Source organism: Peromyscus eremicus, unplaced genomic scaffold (assembly GCF_949786415.1).
Source record: "Peromyscus eremicus unplaced genomic scaffold, PerEre_H2_v1 PerEre#2#unplaced_95, whole genome shotgun sequence".
Classification (NCBI taxonomy): domain Eukaryota; kingdom Metazoa; phylum Chordata; class Mammalia; order Rodentia; family Cricetidae; genus Peromyscus; species Peromyscus eremicus.
Window position 1 is genome coordinate 91,308 of NW_026734335.1, and position 19,572 is coordinate 110,879.

Genomic DNA, 19,572 nt, shown 5'->3' on the forward strand with positions numbered 1-19,572 from the left:
CAGTGGATATTCATGACATGTCTATGGTTTATTTGGCACCAGGACAGTATACAGCTCAGACTCACATAAACAGATAATGAACTAACTGGTATACATGTACAGACTAACAGGCCCTTTCTGAAGCTACCATTTGTATTAAACTCTATGTCGAACAAATACTTTTATGTATGTGCGTGTATATCCGAGAGAGAATGACAGTGAAGTTCATAGATAGTGTTCTTGAGGGTAGCTTGGAAAAGATGTTTAAAACTGTACTGTTTGCTAGATGCTACCCACAGTAGTAATTATTCGATTTCCTCTCAGAGGAAATTCAACTCTTAACACTGATCAGTATGGAGTAAAAGAGCAAAGGAGTTTAAAGTGTACCACCACTCATCATCAGGCCCTGTGGAGCTTCATGATTTGCCCTGGCTGGAGTCATCTTCCTGTGCATGGCACCTGCCATGGAGTATGGTTAATATACCCAGTGACATTCCATAATCTTGTCCTCTTAACTCGTGGTTATAATACTCACTTTTTCAAAGAAGACACTTTTCAGGCTATAATGTTGAAGTCAGAGGTCAAACAGAAGAAAACCCGCCCCAGTAGTGAGGTTTGCAGGGACCCCTGCAGGCCCGCAGATGGATCAGAGGCCCTTTGCATCCTCCTTCACTTTCCCTAAGCAGCCTAAGGAACTTAGAGCCCTGGGTCATCTGGGCCTGGCCTAGGGCATGCTGTAGAAGGTGGCTTCCTGGTCTGTCTCTGATCCTCAGAGCAGTCCTGGGTAAGCACCTTCTTTCCTCCTCTGGGGCTGATAGGCTTGACCTGAGAACAGCTTCAGGCTGCATACCCTAGTTGCTCCTTTTATGTTCTAGTTGGGTTCACACAGGGAGAAATGCTGCCCACAGCATGGCTGTTCAACACTGTGGGGCAGAAGCTAGATTTAAAAAAGAAGAAACAAAACTGTGATTGGGAGGCGTGGCTTTCAGGTGGGCTCTGGAGAATGTGAGGGGTCACGGGACGCGGCAGCCTTCAGGAACCTTCATAGAAACAGCATTGTGGAAACATTTGTTTGCAGGTGGTGGTGCAAACGGAACAGCGGCTCTGGGGGGCTGTCTTTGGAAGGAAGTGTGAAGGATGGGGCTGTTGCACCAAAGGCCTGCTGGCCCTAATGTCAGTGGGAAGTCTGGGAACAGTCTGGCTTGGGCATGTGGCAGTGGTGGTTGTACTCGACTTTGGGACAGTCCTGTAGTTCTGTTAATATTGGGCCAGCCAGTGCATTATTTTAGCATCTAATTAGAGACAAACTATAGGAATTTGAGGTAAAGGAAGTCCCCCAACTTAACAAGCATGAGTCATTGTTGCCAGAATAGACAAGGTTCTCTATCAGCTTGGCCAAACAAACAAACAAACAAACAACAACAACCCATTACATTACAAAGAATGTACAATTCTGCATTCTACTTGTTCTACTTTTCTTGTAGTGACTATTACAGTATCAGGGTTCCAAAGCAGGAAGGAAAAAAATAACAAATAGGTGTTAGCAGTTGAGCAGTTCTTAGGAAGCAAGCTGTGTATCTAAAGCATTAATTCCTCTGCAGACTCTGCCAGAGAGCTCTGGACAGGACATTCTGTGAATGAAGGCTTGTTTCAGTCTGTCAGAGCTTCAGTAGTTCCCCTCTGAATTTATATCCACCGGGTTTTTAATAACTTTGCAAATAATTTGGAGCACACACCTCTGACATACACGCGAGCAGCATAAATGAGCTATCACTATAACGCTCACAGAGTTTACTTTAGTCTTTGAAACTTTTAAAAACCCTTGAAATTGATCTCAACATCCACTCTGCACTTCTATGCCCAATTAAAGTTCTTTATTGGAAGGAAATAAGTCCTAATGTGCTACTTGGTCTAGATTTTTATTTTGTTTTTTTGTTTTTTAATTCTTGTAGCCAAATAGATAAAGGACTTAATTACATTTTAATGCTGTGTGTTTATAGAACCATTTTAGATTAGGAAAAAAATGGTATGGCCTGTAAAATAGACAAAGATTTTCATTAGGAAACAGCAGAATCACTTTAGCGGCAAATGAGATTCCTCTTAATACTCTCCTGTGTTGGGGCCCTGTGTGTTTAAAGCACCTATTTGCCAAGAGCAGCAAAAAGGGTTTGTATTGTGAGCAGTCACTTAAGTGAAGTTTTGGGGGCCTAGAGAGATGGCTCAGCGGTTGGGGGCGCTTGCTGCTCTGACAGATGACCTGGGTTTCATTCCGGCACCCACATGGCATTTCAACACCCATCAGTTCTGGGATCCACCACACTCTTCCAGCCTCTATGGGTACCAGACACAGACATACTACGCAGATATACATGCAGGCAAAACAGCCATGTACATAAAAATGTTAGTAGAAGTTTTGGAAAGGATGACTCCTTAGGTTACCAGCATAGGGGAGTTATGGTTAACTGCTGTGTACTAGCAATATTTGGCCTCTGTGGCTCCCTGACTGATGTTTAAAGGCTCTGGGGGACACCTGCACGATACAAGGAAGTGGAATTAATCCCAGGAAAGCAAGCTTCCTTTGGAAACACTCGTAGATCCCTTGAAAATAATAATGGTAGATTAGGGGAGAGCAGATTTTAGCTATGTCTACCACTAGGACCTTATTAACTAGGGTGACACTTTATACAGTTGGCTTTGTTGGATTTTGTGGCATTTAAGCCAGAGCCTATAGAGTGTCCAGTAGTTTGTGCTCTAGTCTCTGGTTGACAGAGATGGTCAGTGATCAAGATAAATGCTCGTGGTTGCACTGGAGGGAAGATGTGTCTAAAAGAGCTGCTTATTTCAGCCTCACCTGAATTTTGAGACTTGTCTTTTGGGGGCATCTCTTTTCTTTTTTTCTCTTAAATCTCTGAGTGTGGTATCTATCACGGCATGCTTGTGGCTGGCAAGTTTGGATGCTGGCCCTTGCCTTCGCCTTTTTTGAGACAGGATATGTGTGTGTGTGTGTGTGTGTGTGTGTGTGTGTGTGTGTGTGTCTACACATGGCGAGCGTAGCGGACCCACAAGCCTCTGGGAGATTCTCCTGTCTCTGTTCCCAACTTTCCACAGGAGCTCTGGGTTTACAGATGCATGCGCTGCTGTGTCTAGGTATGTGGGGTTCTGGGGACTCAAACTCGGGTCCTCAGGGTGTACATTGAGCTCTTTACCCACTGACTCCTCTCCCCACCTAGTAGTTCAGTGCTGGGGTGTACAGAGCATATCCATGACTTCATTTTCACATTGTGAACATTACAAGTTTGGTTTTTTCACAAAACGAATTTTGTCTAATAAGAGGCTGTCCTGTGGGACACAGTTTTATGGTAAAGGTGGAACACCACTTATTAAAAATTACTACCTTCCAAGAACCAAAAACTTGTCAGAATTAATATTATTTAGCACATTTTTTTAAAATCCCATCCTGGAGCACTTTTTCTTAAATACTAAATGAGATTTTAGTATGACTAGATCTATTGACTAAAGAGCTGGTAAGCCATGGACTTTTTACATTTCCTGTTACAGAGCTTTGTTCTCCCTGCTTTTTAAGGTTGTGGCCCCTCCACTTTCCATCTTTGTTTCTTAAGGGTATAGACTCACTCCTGCTCACCAAATACGTCTGTCTTGCGATTCTTTATATGTTCTTTAACGCTCGTCCCTTCGTGTTCATGGAGTGAAATGGTCAGGGTTTTAGAACAGATGTCATGTCCTTTGCTGTGTCTCGCACAGCTTGGGTCCCAGAACCTTGCCTGGGGCGACAAGGGAATGAAGAAAGGACACACAAGGACACACACACACACACACACACACACACACACACACAGTGAAGCTGGGGTCGGGTGGGGTTCGCTGATTCTGCCACTACCAGGCACCCTGGCGCTTGCGCCTGTTGATAGGTACAGCACAGGGGGAGGGGTTAACTAGTCTGGGTGGGTCTCTGTGGAAGAGCAGTCTCGGCTGTAGCACTTCCCCAACTCCCCAGGAGCAGGACCTCGCAGTTGCTCATCTCTGCTCACACTGATCAGTGTTCGTTCGTTCGTAAACACTCATGTGCAGACTTCCAAGAAAAGCTTTGCTATTTCTCGTCTGCCTAGCCCATATGGGTAATGGCTGTGCCCATGCCGAAATAGACATTTGCTCAGGGTTTCACTAATGCAGGGCTTCCTCTGCTCCCTACAATCCCCCGCCTCCTTTCTTATTTCTTAAGTGTTCAGGATGAATCTTCTTCACACTTAGTCAAGGGTGGGTTCACCTCGATGCTCCACACTAGGCGATAAAGATGGTAAGGAGGAAGGATCGTAACAGCTACTATGTGCCAGCAAAAACAAAAGGAATGGTTTGCAGGTTAAAGGGATTAAAGCCCCAAAGCTCCTCAAGGATTGTTTTCATAATATTAACAAGAGAAATAATCTGATTATAAGCCTTTTATATTTTTTAGGAAGTGTCGATATAATTGGATCATATCTTTATTATCATTATTGAATCTAGTCAACCAGGAGAGGGACCCAAATCAGTTTACAGATATATCTGTTTTTATATGAAGTCACTTTTGTCACATATGTATTGATAATCCATGTGATGTATTAAATGATACCTAAATTGCAGGGCTATAGCCCACCCTGAATAATTGAATGGAGCCCATTGGAACTCCCGGTGATTAGAGCAGTACCCCTCAAAGCAGAGGGAGTCATTAATATAAATATGTGTGGAAGAATGTGACCAAGGTGCTGGGTTAAAAAGCTGTGCTCTGAGGCTGTAAGGCCAATAAGCCTTTTCCATGACTGGACTTATCTCTATGGATATGATTCCAGACATCTCAGAACTGCTAAGTTGTCTCCCAGTCCCAGGTCTCTTCATACTGAAATCAGGCTCTTCACCGCCCCAGTGACAGGTCCACACCTTGGGGAAGACAAAAGCATACCTTTCCCCCCACATTAGCATGGGTTGGCTCAAGCCGTTTTCTGTCACATCTTTCCTTTAAACCTTAGGTTTCACTCCCGTTTCTGGTGAGCAGTGAGACCATCTTCTGTACAATTTAAATTTTGTAGTATAAATGAGGCCTTGTCTAGAGAATTGGTAGGGATAGAGAATTCTTTTAGAGAAAGGCTTTGCCATTCCTCTTGAGCATGGCCCATATGGGCTTGGCCAATTTCCAGTGGGCCAGTTGGTTTTGGCGTCCTCAGCAGACCATCCCCATTTCAGAATACACATTCACCCAGGACTTCACTCCTGCAGGATTTACTCCACTCCACTCTGTACAGACCTTTGCAGTACAGACAGTTTTAAGAAGCCACAAGTTGCCGTCTACAGTTGTGGTACCCCTAGAGTAATCTTAATGATCAGTATTTGAGAAAACGCATAATTTCCATAGTTGCTGTCTCAGATAGGATCTTTCATTTGTCAACTAGCATGTCTTCTTTTCCTGGAACAATCTTGTTGACGACATTCTGATATAGGCTGCCAGAGACACCAAAAACTATGCTAAACACTCCCAGAATTAAATCTACAATCTTTGTAAGGGAGAGAAAAACACAGGATTGCAGTTCAGCTGTGAGGACATGGAAACAAGCCTGAGGAAGCCTGTTAAACAGGAAGTTTGTGATGAATGACTTAATCAAGTTGGAACCATTCATGAGGGCTTCAAAATTCCTGTTTATATATTCCTTTACTTCCTATAACAAAGTAGCCAGCTTATTTCCCTCCCTCTGTGTAAAATGATATTCCGAGCCCTTCTATGCATACTAACCCACTCGGCGATAGGTAGTCCTCTTATAGCCATGGCTATGGACAGATGTTAAGAGCCAATATTCACTAAGACCACTGACTGACTCTGGGTTGCCCAGTCCAGACTAATTCCAGGGCCAGCACCTTTGGTTCTTCCTCATCAAGCATCTCTAAAATGTAGAAGGCTTCTCATGATACCAATGAGTCCCCTCACCTACATGACAGCAGAATCTCCCACATCCTTTGCTCGGTGAAAGACTACTTGAAAGTAGTTTTCCTTACTCTGGAATGGTTTGAGTAAGCTAAAGCAGTGTAGAGTAAAATGTGATTCCACAGCAGTCTGGTAATCTACAGTTATATGTTGGATGGCCTGAAAGAGGGTCATTGTCTGAGGTGTAGACCAAATGACTTGCTTTTAACTTATGGTAGCACTTTTAGAACCATGAGTCTGACAGCTTTGGGATCACCAGAGAAGTGTCAAGACGTCAGACAGATAATTGTGTAAGAGGTGTTCAAGTGGGGAAAATGAAATCATCTTTATGGAAAGTCCATAGCAAATCTTCTGTTACAACATGTTTTTGAGCCAAATTATGTGCACACTGTTGACAATTCATATCTCTAGACATGCACACATATACACAAACTGTTGGGTAAATGTCACACGATTTCTTTCTCATTTACAATCACACTGGACTATTTTAAGTAGTTTCATTAGTAGCTCAAATGGGAGCTCTGTTGAATAGTGATTTTTGCTACTTTAAGTCTTGAGTTTATTTTCACTTGGTAATGTGGAAGAGATAGTGTAAGAGAGGAAGCAGGAGGAGGGGATGGAAACTTGCTGGCTATCTGTAACAGTTGTGAACAATAAGAAAGTTTGGAAATGAAGTACAATGTTTGGAAAAATCGAGGGGATCGAGACTTGCTGGCTATCTGTAACAGTTACGAACAATAAGAAAGTTTGGAAATTAAGTACAATGTTTGGAAAAATCTAGTTTGTCTAGCATTTTTAGAAAGAATTTACAGAATTTCTACAAGTGGGAGCTTTTTGGTTGTATGTCTTCATCGCAGAACATGAGGTCCTTTGTGTTGGTTCCGTGCCCCATGCAGTCAGGTGGCAGTTCTCAGCAGCCGAGGGTCCCCATAGCCTCTTTACATAGGCTTTCCTAGAACAGTGCACACCTAAAACTCACACTATAGCTGCTATAGGTTTCTCACAAAGGAGAGCCCATGGGAAGTAAGTCATGGTGTATACATTTGTCAACCGTTAAGGCAGAATGTGGGTTTCGTAAAGTAGTAAATGGAATTATTTCTCCTCCTTCATGGTGTATTCACATAGCTTCAGTGCCTTGGTTTGACTCTTGATACAAGTGAAGGCAGGTACTTTTCGTCAACCTGCAGCAGTGTCGAAGGTAGTCACCAAGCCTTGCTTTGAGTTCTGTCTAATGGGGAAGGGTGTCTGCCTCAGGTTCCCTGTTTCTAAAGGAGAGCTGGTAAAAATCTGTCCATGTGTAGTCCTCCCTATAGGGTTGTTCCAAGAGTGGATGAGATGAGCCACAGCAGTAAACTATAAAGGAAGAGCTATGCACAAGTACAGAGGCCGGGATTTCATGAGCAAGATGCATTCAGCGTAAATTGCTGCCTGATGGTTACTCCTGGTCGAAAAGAAAGACCAAGGGTGTGCTTATAATAGAAAAGTAGAAATAAGAAATGTAAAAGACCCTGACTAGCAGCTAGTGGCCTTTATACAGGCTGAGAAACAAGTTCAAGTGTGGCTCGGATCAGACCCCAGGGTCCTGGGAGCCAGGGGTCTAGATGAAGAGAAGCAGCACCAGATCCACCAGTAGTGACGGGGGCTGAAACTAGTAAGCAGAGAGAGGGCAGGACAGTTTTTCAACACAGACCTTGGGGCTGAGAGGCACAGAGTCTGTGTTTGACTGACTCATGGCTAGTTCTCACCTCTGATTTTTGTTGGAGATTCAGCATTCCTAGAAATCTACTATAATGGATGAGTAGTTTCAGTGTTTTGTTGTTTTTTTAAATCACACACCCTTTTTGATAGGACATCAGGTTATTTGTGCAGTTCATATATATTGTGTGCATTCTGTAGCACACTGTTAGACATGGATTTTTAAATGAGATTTAAGACTTTAAAATAAATACAACTTTTAAATAACTTACTTCTGCACTTCAATGACTCCCTGATGGTTGCCTTAGACTGGGAGGATAAAAGCATCTTGGTTGGTGAGGACAAGGTACAGAATGACCCTGTCCTGTGTTTCCGGGGTTTTCCCCCTTCCACGAAGTACCTAGCTTTCTCCACTCTAGGACAGTACAGTGGATCTCATTCACAACAGTCTCAGTGGAGATGCCTGACTACGGCCATTGAAGCAGCTCTGCTCTGGCCAGTAAGTACTGTAGAAACTGACTGTAGTATTTGAATTCAGTCCTGAGATGACGCATGTGCTGAAAAGCCATCATAACCTTCCTCAACACCAGTTGCTGTTTCCAGTAAATAATATATAAATGTCTTGTATTAGTGGGAACAGTGGAAGGCCATAGTGTGTGTGTGTGTGTGTGTGTGTGTGTGTGTGTGTGTGTGTGTGTGATATAAACAAGTGCAAAACATAATTATTCTCAAGATGCTGTTATCCTAGTAGTGTCAACCTCATTTGTTTTGGTGGAGGCAAGCATCTTTACATGTACTACCTTGTTTAATATGTTGACACCGAGCTGAGGGGAAGTTGACTGCTCCTAGACGTTCTGTGGAGGCATCTACTGAGTTGTCAAGTGACTATCTACTTGTTCCCTTCCTTTCACAAACCCTGGAGGGAAGGCTGTGTCTTCATTCTTCTCCATCCGTTTGTGCCTCCAGCATCCTGTACCATGAGCTGTCACAATTTAGGACTTGAGTGGACACCTAAGAATATACAGGGAAGATTTGTTTGTGGGGTGTCTATCAACAAAGGTTTATTGAATTCATCTTCTGTGTAGAACATCGATGAGAGACTTTTGAGATTGGAAACTTAGTTTAATCTTCTTGTGGTTAGGGAAGTTGGAATCTGGTCTGTGGAGGGTGTAGAATAGCATTGCGAAGAGCAGGACAGGTTGAACATGAGTCCACCAGGCTTCTGTACCTTCCGTGCAGGGCTTGCTGTGTCAGGTTTCCTTGGCGTGTCCTCTGCTGCTTGCAGTGTTCAGCCACGCAGGTAGCATGAGGAATGTGGCTGAGACTTGCCTGGCAGACTGCAGGCCAGGATGGCTAGTCCAGAGGAGATGGCCGGCCTTCGCCATCCAGTGGTGTCGTAGAGAAACAGGGTTCGGGTAAGTGTGCGGTCCTTCTCCTCACCGTCTCCGCCCTCACATACTGCTGCTTGGGAGAGAACGTTGAGAGCATACTACCTCAGAGCTCTAGGTTGCAGGCAGAATTGGACACAGCATGGATAACAGCACCTCCCAAACCCTGCCCCCTTTTTAATGTCCCATTGGCTGCATGAAAAACAGGAATTTATGTAACAAGCCCTGCATAGCAAACTTTCCTGTTGGGGGCGGGGGGCAGTAATTGTTGGCAAAGTTAGTATACAGCTCTGTTGCTCAGAGTGACCTGAAATGTCCTCAGAAAAATATGTAGTGTGATATTTTGATAAGTAAAGGATTGCTATGGCAAAAACAAAAACAAAATAAGTCCAAGCAGTCAGTAGATACTAACCCTGAAGTTAGTTAACTGTTTTTAAACGTTTTTGAAGATTCCATTACTATTATGTCTTCTTCAGTCCTGTTGAAAGTGCCCCTCCCCTGTGTGTCCTTGCCATGGTCTGGCAGACTCTTCCTGGGCATTATAGAGCTGTACCCCCTCCCCCTGTTAGCTGCAGGCAGTCAGGAAGCTGATCTCTGGGAAGATCTCCTCCCCCAGACTCCCCTTTGTTATTAACTAAATGTGACAGGACAGGAGTCAAGCTTCCTCTCTTCCAGAAGTTTCATCAGAGCTTATCTGTGTGTCTATTGTGTTCAGAGAACGAAATTGTCTTGATGGAATATTGTGCAAATGCCCAGACTTCCAACATGTAGAAGGCATTGCGGAATGCAGGTTTGCAGAGCTGGCTGCTTGCCAGGCCCCCCCCCCCCCCCCACTGCTGCTTTTCAGGAGAATTGGAAATTGTGCTCCCTGGTGTTGGTGGACATGACAGCCAACACTAGAACTCAGGGTGATGGGGTAGGGGAGAGGATGACAGGCAGATCGAGACAGCAAGGTTTGAAAATCAGGGGGTGAGATACACCATTGAAAGATTAACTCTTTTAGAGATATTTGGAGTTCAAGACCTGTCCCTTCATAATAGGCCTTGAGTTGTGATAGATCATAAGTAGGAGTATAGAACAAAGTCTTGGAGAGAGGGGAGGGGGCTGACTAACACTGCCACATACCTGCCTGGCATCCAACCAGAAAGCTCCTGTTGGGCCATGTCTGATCCACCCTTGCCATGCACCCTGGCCAAAGAACTTGACACATAGCTCTTGTGTTGCAATCCTTGGGTGGAATGTAGTGCAGAATGCGTTTTGAAATGTGGGTTTCTGAGCTCTCTTGGCCCTCTCTCTGACTTTTGTCTTTAGAAAGTGAGATTGCCACTACACTCCTTTTGTTTCCCATCTCTTGTTGAGAAAAGACATGAGTGTGTCAGGGTCATGTGGAAGTCTGACCCTGTATTGTTCTGCTCTGTTACAATGGTTGGCACATGAGTGCCTTTATTCCCTGTCAACAGCATGAGGATGTGGGCATTGTGGCTGCCTCCTCGGGTGACCACAAATCTAGCTAGAGTCTTGTTGTGGTCCAAGAGGGGCCACAGAGTATTTGGGCACCTAAGCCTGGCACTCAGTTAGCAGAGAAGGCCAGAAAATTGAGGAGCCATGTGTATAGCTCTGCTCTGAGGATTGTGAGATACCCAGAATACATTCCTGGATTTGGGATTAGGTCTCTCAGGGTCTAATCGGGCTGCCAAATGAATAGGTAGCAACCATGCTGGGGCAGAAAGCTTAAGACAAGGTACTCCTGGGGCTAAGTGTTTTCTCTTCCCCACATAGGCTCTCCCAAACTCCACAGTCACACTGGGCTGTCCTTGTCGTCTTCATCAGAGGACTGACCTGTTCTCCCCTGCATTTGTAGTTTGCACATGCTTGCCACGTGTGTGTTTTACTGTCCTGTGCACACCCCCACTGAATAGGAGGAGCATCACTCAGGTGCCTTCTTACCCTGCTTCCTTTCACATTGTCTCTCTGGACAGAGTGCGCCCTCTTTCATAGGGTTAGAGAAGTTCTTGAATTTAAATGTTTCATTTTATGGCAAGTTAACTTTCTCAAGAGAATAACTGTTTTCATAGTTATGCCTGATGCAATGACTCTCAAGGTATAAAGGTATGAATTTAGGTCTTAATAATTTGGTGTTTTGTTTTAGTTTTTCTTTTTTGGAACGGGTCTTGCTAGGTAGCTCGTACTGGCCTCAGACTCACAATCCTGCCTTTTCCTCTCAAGTGCTGAGATTAGAAGTGGATGCTGAATGTCTGTTTGGGATTTTGGTTCCTGAGTAGGGCAAGATCCTACTTTATCTCCTTATTCTGTGATCCTTTGGGCCCAGTAATACAGAATGTCTCACTTTGTGATGTTTATTTTACCTGAAAAAAAAAAGAAATGGGAAAGGGCATTTATACTGAGTTTATTGCTACTGTCAGAGCCAGTGGTAAAGGCGCCTGTTGCACAAGCCTAGCCTGGTGCCTTGAGTTGGATGCTCAGAACCCATGTAAAGGTGGACAGTGAGAAGAGACTGCAGTGTCATCTTCTGACCTCCACATACGTGCTCTGGCATAAATACCGTGGTTCATTTGCCCTCCTCACAGATCAAGAACTGTTAGGCTGTTCAGATTGAAAACTGTATCTATACGATCCTTGTTGAACAGTAAGTTTTCCAAGTGGCAAGTACTGTATTTCTAACATACTGTTTTGCTTTACAGAATTCAATTCGCCATAACCTGTCCCTTCACAGTAAGTTTATTCGAGTACAGAATGAAGGAACTGGAAAAAGTTCTTGGTGGATGCTCAACCCAGAGGGAGGCAAGAGTGGAAAATCCCCTCGGAGAAGAGCTGCATCCATGGACAACAACAGTAAATTTGCTAAGAGCCGGGGACGAGCTGCCAAGAAGAAAGCATCCCTCCAGTCCGGGCAGGAGGGTCCCGGGGACAGCCCTGGGTCTCAATATTCTAAATGGCCTGCCAGTCCTGGGTCTCACAGCAATGATGACTTTGATAACTGGAGTACATTTCGTCCTCGAACCAGCTCAAATGCTAGTACGATCAGTGGGAGACTTTCTCCCATCATGACAGAACAGGATGACCTGGGAGATGGGGATGTGCATTCTCTGGTATATCCGCCTTCTGCTGCAAAGATGGCTTCCACTCTGCCCAGTTTGTCTGAAATCAGCAATCCTGAAAACATGGAAAACCTTTTGGATAATCTCAATCTTCTCTCATCCCCAACATCTTTAACTGTGTCAACCCAGTCTTCGCCTGGCAGCATGATGCAGCAGACACCTTGCTATTCGTTTGCACCGCCCAACACCAGTCTGAACTCACCCAGCCCAAACTACTCAAAGTACACTTATGGCCAATCCGGCATGAGTCCCTTGCCCCAGATGCCTATGCAGACACTTCAGGACAGCAAATCCAGTTATGGAGGATTGAACCAGTATAACTGTGCCCCAGGACTCTTGAAAGAGTTGCTGACTTCTGACTCTCCTCCCCACAATGACATCATGTCACCAGTTGATCCTGGAGTGGCCCAACCCAACATTCGGGTCCTGGGCCAGAGTGTAATGATGGGCCCTAATTCAGTCATGCCAGCCTATGGAAGCCAGGCGTCTCATAACAAAATGATGAACCCTAGTTCCCACACCCACCCTGGACATTCACAGCAAACGTCTTCAGTCAATGGACGCACCCTGCCCCATGGGGTGAACGCCATGCCTCACACGTCTGCCATGAACCGCATGGCCCCTGTGAAGACGTCTTTACAAGTGCCTCTGCCCCATGCCATGCAGATGAGTGCCCTGGGTGGCTACTCGTCTGTGAGCAGCTGCAATGGCTATGGGAGGGTGGGTGTCCTCCACCAGGAGAAGCTCCCAAGTGACTTGGATGGAGTGCTTATTGAGCACTTGGACTGTGACATGGAATCTATCATTCGGAATGACCTCATGGATGGAGATACCTTGGATTTTAACTTTGATAATGTGTTACCCAACCAAAGCTTTTCACACAGTGTCAAGACTACGACACACAGCTGGGTGTCAGGCTAAGAGTTAGTGTGCAGGTAAGTCCATTCACTCTGGTATCAAAAGGCCTTTGAAAAGGGGACACAGTAGTACCATGTGTCTTCCCTGGTTAGACCTTTTTAAAAAGAATTAAAGACAGAGTCTTACATAACCCGGCATCTCCCTGACACCTGGGTTATGTGGTGCCGGGATCTAACCAGGGCAGCACTCCTGCAGAGCTACACCCCGGGATCACGTTAGTCTTTTTTCTACTATCTCCTAATTGTGCGTTGCAGAACTGTACTATTCACTGCTGCCGTCCCCAGCTTATCAGCTTTCTTTTTGAGGCTAAGCTAGAGTGCAGATTCCTTTAACAGCTTATAAGATTGTCTTTTCACTGTTGGATGGCTACATCCTTTCTACCAGCTCTGGAATAAATGAACACATTTGTTACAAATCAGATGCCAAAGGTCCCCACTTTGAGGAGAATAAGGAATTTTCCGTTTAATGATTGTGGAGCTGTTTGAGAAGGCTGTAGCTGCCCTACCCCCAAGTGTGCCTGTCACTCTGGTTGGTTAAATACAATTGAATTGAATCTGACTGTATTTCATGTGTGTGTTTTCCCCCCAGGCTGCATTTAAAGCACTGCAGAATGTCTGACAGCAGGAGCTGAGAGAAGCAGTCCAAAGATGCCCTTCACCCCTCCTTTCAGTTTTCTTGATTTAAAAAAAAAAAAAAAAAAAAAAATCCTCTTTTCCTCCTTTCATCAGACTTGGCAGCAGAAAGCCTTTCCTGTGCAGGATGTTTGCCCAGCGTTTGCAGGTTATGTGCTCCTGTAGATAAGGACTGTGCCATTGGGAATCATTACAATGAAGTGCCAAACTCACTACACCGTGTAATTGCAGAAAAGACTTTCAGATCCTGGCGTGCTTTCAAGTTTGTATATATGCAGTAGACACAGAATTGTATTTGTGTGTGTGTGTGTGTGTGTTTTTTAATATCTACTTGGTCCAAGGAAAGTTTATACTCTTTTGTAATACTGTGATGGTCTCATGTCTTGATAAACTTTGCTTTGTACTACCTGTGTGTTCTGCTAAAGTGATGAATCACGAACTAAGATCTCCATTCTGCTCCTCTGCTGAATGACGTTGAACGACGTTGAACCTGTTCATCTTGCCACAGGATTCGTATGAGAACCAAGTAGCCTGTGATCAATCTGCTGAATAAATGGACTTGTCAGACTTTGGGGCAGAACAAGATTAAGTGCCAGCTTTGTACAGGTCTTTTTTATTATTTTTGTTGTTGTTTATTTTGTTATTTGCAAATTTGTACAAACACTTTAAAATGGTTCTAATTTCCAGATAAATGACTTTTGATGTTACTGTTAGGACTTGATCATTTTGGAGTAGATATTGAACTGTAATGTTTTCTTAAAACTAGAGTCTACTTTGTTACATTGTCTGCTTGTAAATTTGTGGAATCAGAGGTATTTGGGGGCAGCATTCGTAATTTTCATTTTGTATTTCTAACTGGATTAGTACTAATTTTATACGTGCTTAACTGGTTTGTACACTTTGGGACGCTACCTGATGATGTTTCTGACTAATCTTAAATCATTGTAATTAAATTAGTACTTGCATACGCAACGTTTCTGGCCCCGTTTGGGCAGGAAAGTGATGTATATTTACAGACACTTTGTGTTTTGTATGTAGAAAAATTTAATATGTTTTTATGTGTGTATTTTAAAGAAATTTCACTTGCTTTTATTGCCCTGTGAATTGTGTGCAGCATAGCATCAAGTCTTGAGATGGATGCCCTGTGTCAACGTTCTTACAGCTCCTCTGGGAAGGTCCTTCCAAACATGCCCTGTGTCACGTTGTCACAGTTTCTGAGTGGAGGCCACAGCAGACTGATACCCTGTTCCTGCGGGGAGGCCTCCTGTCTGTAGGTCAGGAAAGGAGAACTTCATGTAGAATGATGTTCTTTTTGTCTAACTGGGGTTTCCTCATACTCTGAGCTCTTCATTTTTGTCCAGGTTGGAGGTGGTTTATGGCTGTGTCCTGAAGAACCATGTGATTTCTCAGGCTCCATCCCTGTTCTCTTTGGCTCTAAACAGTGTACATCTTAAGGAGGAAGTTTGAAAACAGGACTTCAGTGATTCATGGGATGCTTTGCATTCTTAACTATAGATAGTGGCTACCACATGGAATAGAACTAGTTAGCAATTGAGACAGTAAACTTGAAAACCAACCAGCCATAAGTGTACATTTATTTTGAAATATTTAGCTTAAGAATTTGAGAGGTTTTTTTGGCCTTGAGCAGCCTAATTGTATCTCAGACATTCAATTTTAGTACATTCTAGTTACCTGTAACTGACAGACCAGGATAATTGGTTTTGCCTCCATTCTGTCCATCAACATTTCCAAGTCCTGTTGAATGCCCGAAGCTACCACAATTTGAGGAATATGTGTACAGTAGTAGCATCCCTATTTGCCTTCTTGAGAAGGCCTGGTTTTTGTGTACACAGCCCAAATCAGATTTACTGTTTTTAGTATGTTACTTATCTCTCCTTTTGCTTAGTGTTTTCTTTGTGCACATTAACAGGAATTTCACAGATGACCAGCTTTGTCATAAGCTTCTTGCTGTGACTTTTTTTTTTTTTGCTACTCCTCTGAACATCCTCTTTGAGCACTCCAAAACAGGGCTTATTTTAGAAACCTGAGTTCCTCCAAGCAGAACCTTACTGGTGTCAAAGAATTTGGGTCTCACTTTGCTCTTTCATGTACCATTTCTTCACTGTTGAAGAAAGAAAGAGCCTCTGCATTTAATCATTCAACACAGAGGCAACTACAGCCGTAATCAGTGGTAGACTTGCAGGATGGCGCTGAGTGACTTGGAGGTGTTTCTTCCTCCTGAAGCTGTATAAATCTCAAACCCCAGTTTCCTTAGTGTTAAGATCATAACGTGAATCATGGGTAGTTGTCAGGGGTACAGTGAAGTCCAGGAAAGGCTTCTTGTCTCTTTTAAAAATAAATATCATGTGGCCTCTGGGAGTCCTTTTCTGTAAGAATGTTCACTTTCTAGAGTACCTGGTATATTATTGTACATGATTGCTTTGTGAAATGATTTCACCTATGCAGCCTTGGTTGATTTATTTCCTTTGGTTTGTACTGTTATTCAAAGCATATTGTATTATAGAGCTATTTGGATATTTTAAATATAAAGATGTATTGTTTCCATGATGTAGATGTATGGAATATATTTAGGTGATAGATGTATGACATGGAAAGTTCTGTTTCGACAAACTGACTGAGTCTGAGTTAATTAGCAAATATTATCCCGTTGACCAGTAAAACCTGGAATATAAGGGATAAAGACACTTAAAGACGAAATAGTTCCCCAAAAATGTACAATTTGAACTTGTTCAGCTGCTGAATATATAGCTCCTTTCCCCCTAAAACCTTGAAGTTCTTGGTTACAGCTCTTAAAAGTTAACTAATTTTAAGTGAAAATTGTCTCTGTGGTTTCAGCTGGGGAGTGATCATTCAGTGTAGTGTGCATTGTGGTTTATGCAAACAACACAACCTGGCACTGTGGCCAGTGAGTGATAGCCTTGTAAGTCCCATCAGGATAGAGTCACACCCTCCCACACACTTTACCACCTAGTTGAGTAACAGTGCAGATTTCATGTTCCTGTTCCGAACTATCTGAGAAGTGCCTGATGATGATGATGTACTTACAGATACAAGAACAATCTTACTATAACTGTATAAAGCCATAAATGTACATAAATTACCTTTCAGTGGCTTGGTGTGTTTCTTTCCTTAGTGTTTGAAGGAAGCTCTTGATCAAGAAAGTTTTTATATAGCTACCAAAGCACTTGAGTTAGACCTTGTCAACCCCAGTGTTAATGGTTTATTCAAATCTGACATTTCCTTTGGAGGAAAGAGGAAACCATCCCCAAAGGACCAAAACATGGCCCTCGGTGGGAAGAAGTGCAATATAAAATTAACCAACAATCAAGAGCAATGTTTCTCAACCTGTGGGTCATGACCCTTTAGGGATCGAATGACCCTTTCACAGGGGTTGCATATCAGATATTTACATTATGATTCATAACAGCAAAATTAGTTATGAAGTAGCAACGAAAATAATTTATGGTTAGGGTCACTATAATGAACTATATCAAAGAGCTGCAGAAGGTTGGGAACCAGTCACTGCTCTAGAGTCAGGCATGGTGGCATAAGCCTTTAATCCCAGCACTTGGGAGGCAGAGGCATGTGCATCTCTGGGAGTTAGAGACTAGCCTTATCTGCATGGAGTGTTGCAGGACAGCCAGGACTGAAAAAACAATCTAGAAATTTTTTAGTCTTGGAATGCCTAGAACCTCATTTTAGGCCAGTCATTATAAGCATGTGAAACCTTATTTTAAACAGACTGAGGACAAGTTAGGAGGGATGATCCTCTGAGTGTACATCTTCCCCAAAGAGGATCTCAATGGTTGCAGAGCAGAGGGTTCTATGTTTTTGCTCTTTGAAAAAAAAAAAAAAAATGGCCTGAGAAATGAGTTAAGTTCCAGTTAACATAGTTAAGACTAAAGCAAATGGATGAGTTAAAGTAACAAAGAAATTGGGAGTTGTTGAATTTTATGTTTAGACAGCAAAAGGTCAGCCTGGAGTTCCCCCCACCTCTCTCAACAGAACCTTTTCTTTTAAAATGTGGTACCTGAAAGCCCAGTATGTAGAACTGAGAACCAAACAACAAACTATCTAACCTGGGGCTCATGCACAGATGAGTTTTGAAAGCTTTTGATCTGGACCAAATGTAGGCCTCCTTGATTGGTCTCGACAAAGGGAACTCGGAAACTTGCCAGCTCCATGTAACGTTCAAGATCAGTCCCTAAGTAGATATTTTTTGCTAAGTGGCAGGAGACAGCAGGATTTTCAACAGCACTTAGGTCCTGCTGTGGGCTGGAGAGGACTGTGGAGTCTGTCTGTACTTGTGTGCCTGGGGTTGCTTCTTGACCTGGGGACTAGCTACTCTACAGAACTGTCTTGGCTGCAGTTTCTCCATAGCTGAAATGACCTGTCACAGGTAGAACTAGTTAATCTCATAGTAGTTGGTAAGGTTGGGTTCGATAGGAGGGCTGAACCAAGCTCTGTACTGAGTACAAATCTCCGAAGTACACATCATCACATACACACTGACCCTTATGTCCTCTGGCAGTGCTCAGTACAGGCCTTATAGCTACACTCATGTAGGGTTGCATACACTTGTCATAATGCAAGTATAAAGAATACCGCAACCTCTACTCAAATTGTTTCCATCCCGCCTCCCTGCCCCCCAATAATGAAGTAAAGACAACCTAAACAACAGAAAAGGGGCTTTAGCGGTAATGTGTATACATGGGCTTAGGGATGTTTTCAAGTTTAAAAACAAGGAAAGGGCGAGGGGAGTACATAGGAAACCAGACATTAAAGGGAGCCACCAGTGTGAGAACTAGAGCCAAATGATCCTTTAACCCACGGTGTTGGGTGTCTAGAAGTTAGGAATTTGGGGAGGTAGAGTCTTTGTAGAATGTGTAGTGCTTGAGCCAGCCGACTGCTGAGATTACAGGTGTGTGCCCTTACACGCCTCGTGGACTTTGAATAAATCAGCTAAGAGGGTGTGCTGGTGCCTGAGGAACTGAGAAGGCATTCAAACTGCCCTCAAATATTTTTCATGAACTTGTACCAATGACAGTTTGGGGCCCTTAACGTGCTTATAGTGTTTACAAACTCCAGAAATGAAAGTCTTGAGTGTATTGGTAACCACCAACTAAAGGAGATTTACAGCCTCCAGGAAGAAAGAGCAACGTTACAACCGACTAGTTCCCTCTGGTATTTGAGGGGCTTTTTTGTAGCACAGGCTAGCTTAGAAGCCATGATTCTGCTTCAGCCTCCTGGGTGTTCGGGTTGCCCTTGCTCCAGTCTAGAGTAGACTTGGGATCTCTGCCCCTATGTGACCTCTCCCAGTAGTTCTTCCATACAGTAGAGAACCAGGAGACGAGAAAAGGAAGCTGGTGTTAGGGTCACTGTGGGCTATGGGAATTTTGCATGTTGATTTTAAATACATTATCAACAATGCAGTTGTATGTACTTACTATTAAATCACCTGTGATGTCAGCTGAGGAGGACTGAGGTAAGTTTGGGGCCAGCCTAGGCTACAATGTGGCCCTGCCTCTGACCACAACAAAAACCAGTGAAGTCATTTTGCAAAACTCAATTGGCTTGATGGACTTTACACTGAAGAGTATTGGTTATTTATATGTTATTTCATGTCTTTTGTGTTGGCATGATAATAAGCACACAGATGTGGGCATGCCTGCTTCTATGGAGTAGGTCATTAAGCCTTTACCAGCACACCACTGACTGGGGAGTATGAAGATATTGGGAGACCAGTGGTTTGGGTGACACAGATTGGGAGCCTGGAAATGAGTTGCTGAGAACCAGAGGGAGGATGTTGAGCATGGTTGAGGCAGCAGTGAGATGGTTGAGATACAGAGCTC

At 43.6% G+C, this 19,572-nt stretch overlaps 1 protein-coding gene across 1 annotated transcript in view; it reads left to right on the forward strand.

The window, feature by feature from the left end:
• Foxo1 (forkhead box O1) overlaps nt 1-16,820 on the forward strand; it is a 90,286-nt gene extending 73,466 nt beyond the window's left edge. Inside the window, exons 2-3 of the mRNA XM_059252622.1 lie at nt 11,733-13,084; nt 13,656-16,820. Coding sequence (XP_059108605.1) covers nt 11,733-13,070 — 1,338 coding nt within the window. The 3' untranslated portion in view covers nt 13,071-13,084; nt 13,656-16,820. The remainder of the gene's footprint in view (nt 1-11,732; nt 13,085-13,655) is intronic.
• Nucleotides 16,821-19,572: the final 2,752 nt, after the last annotated feature.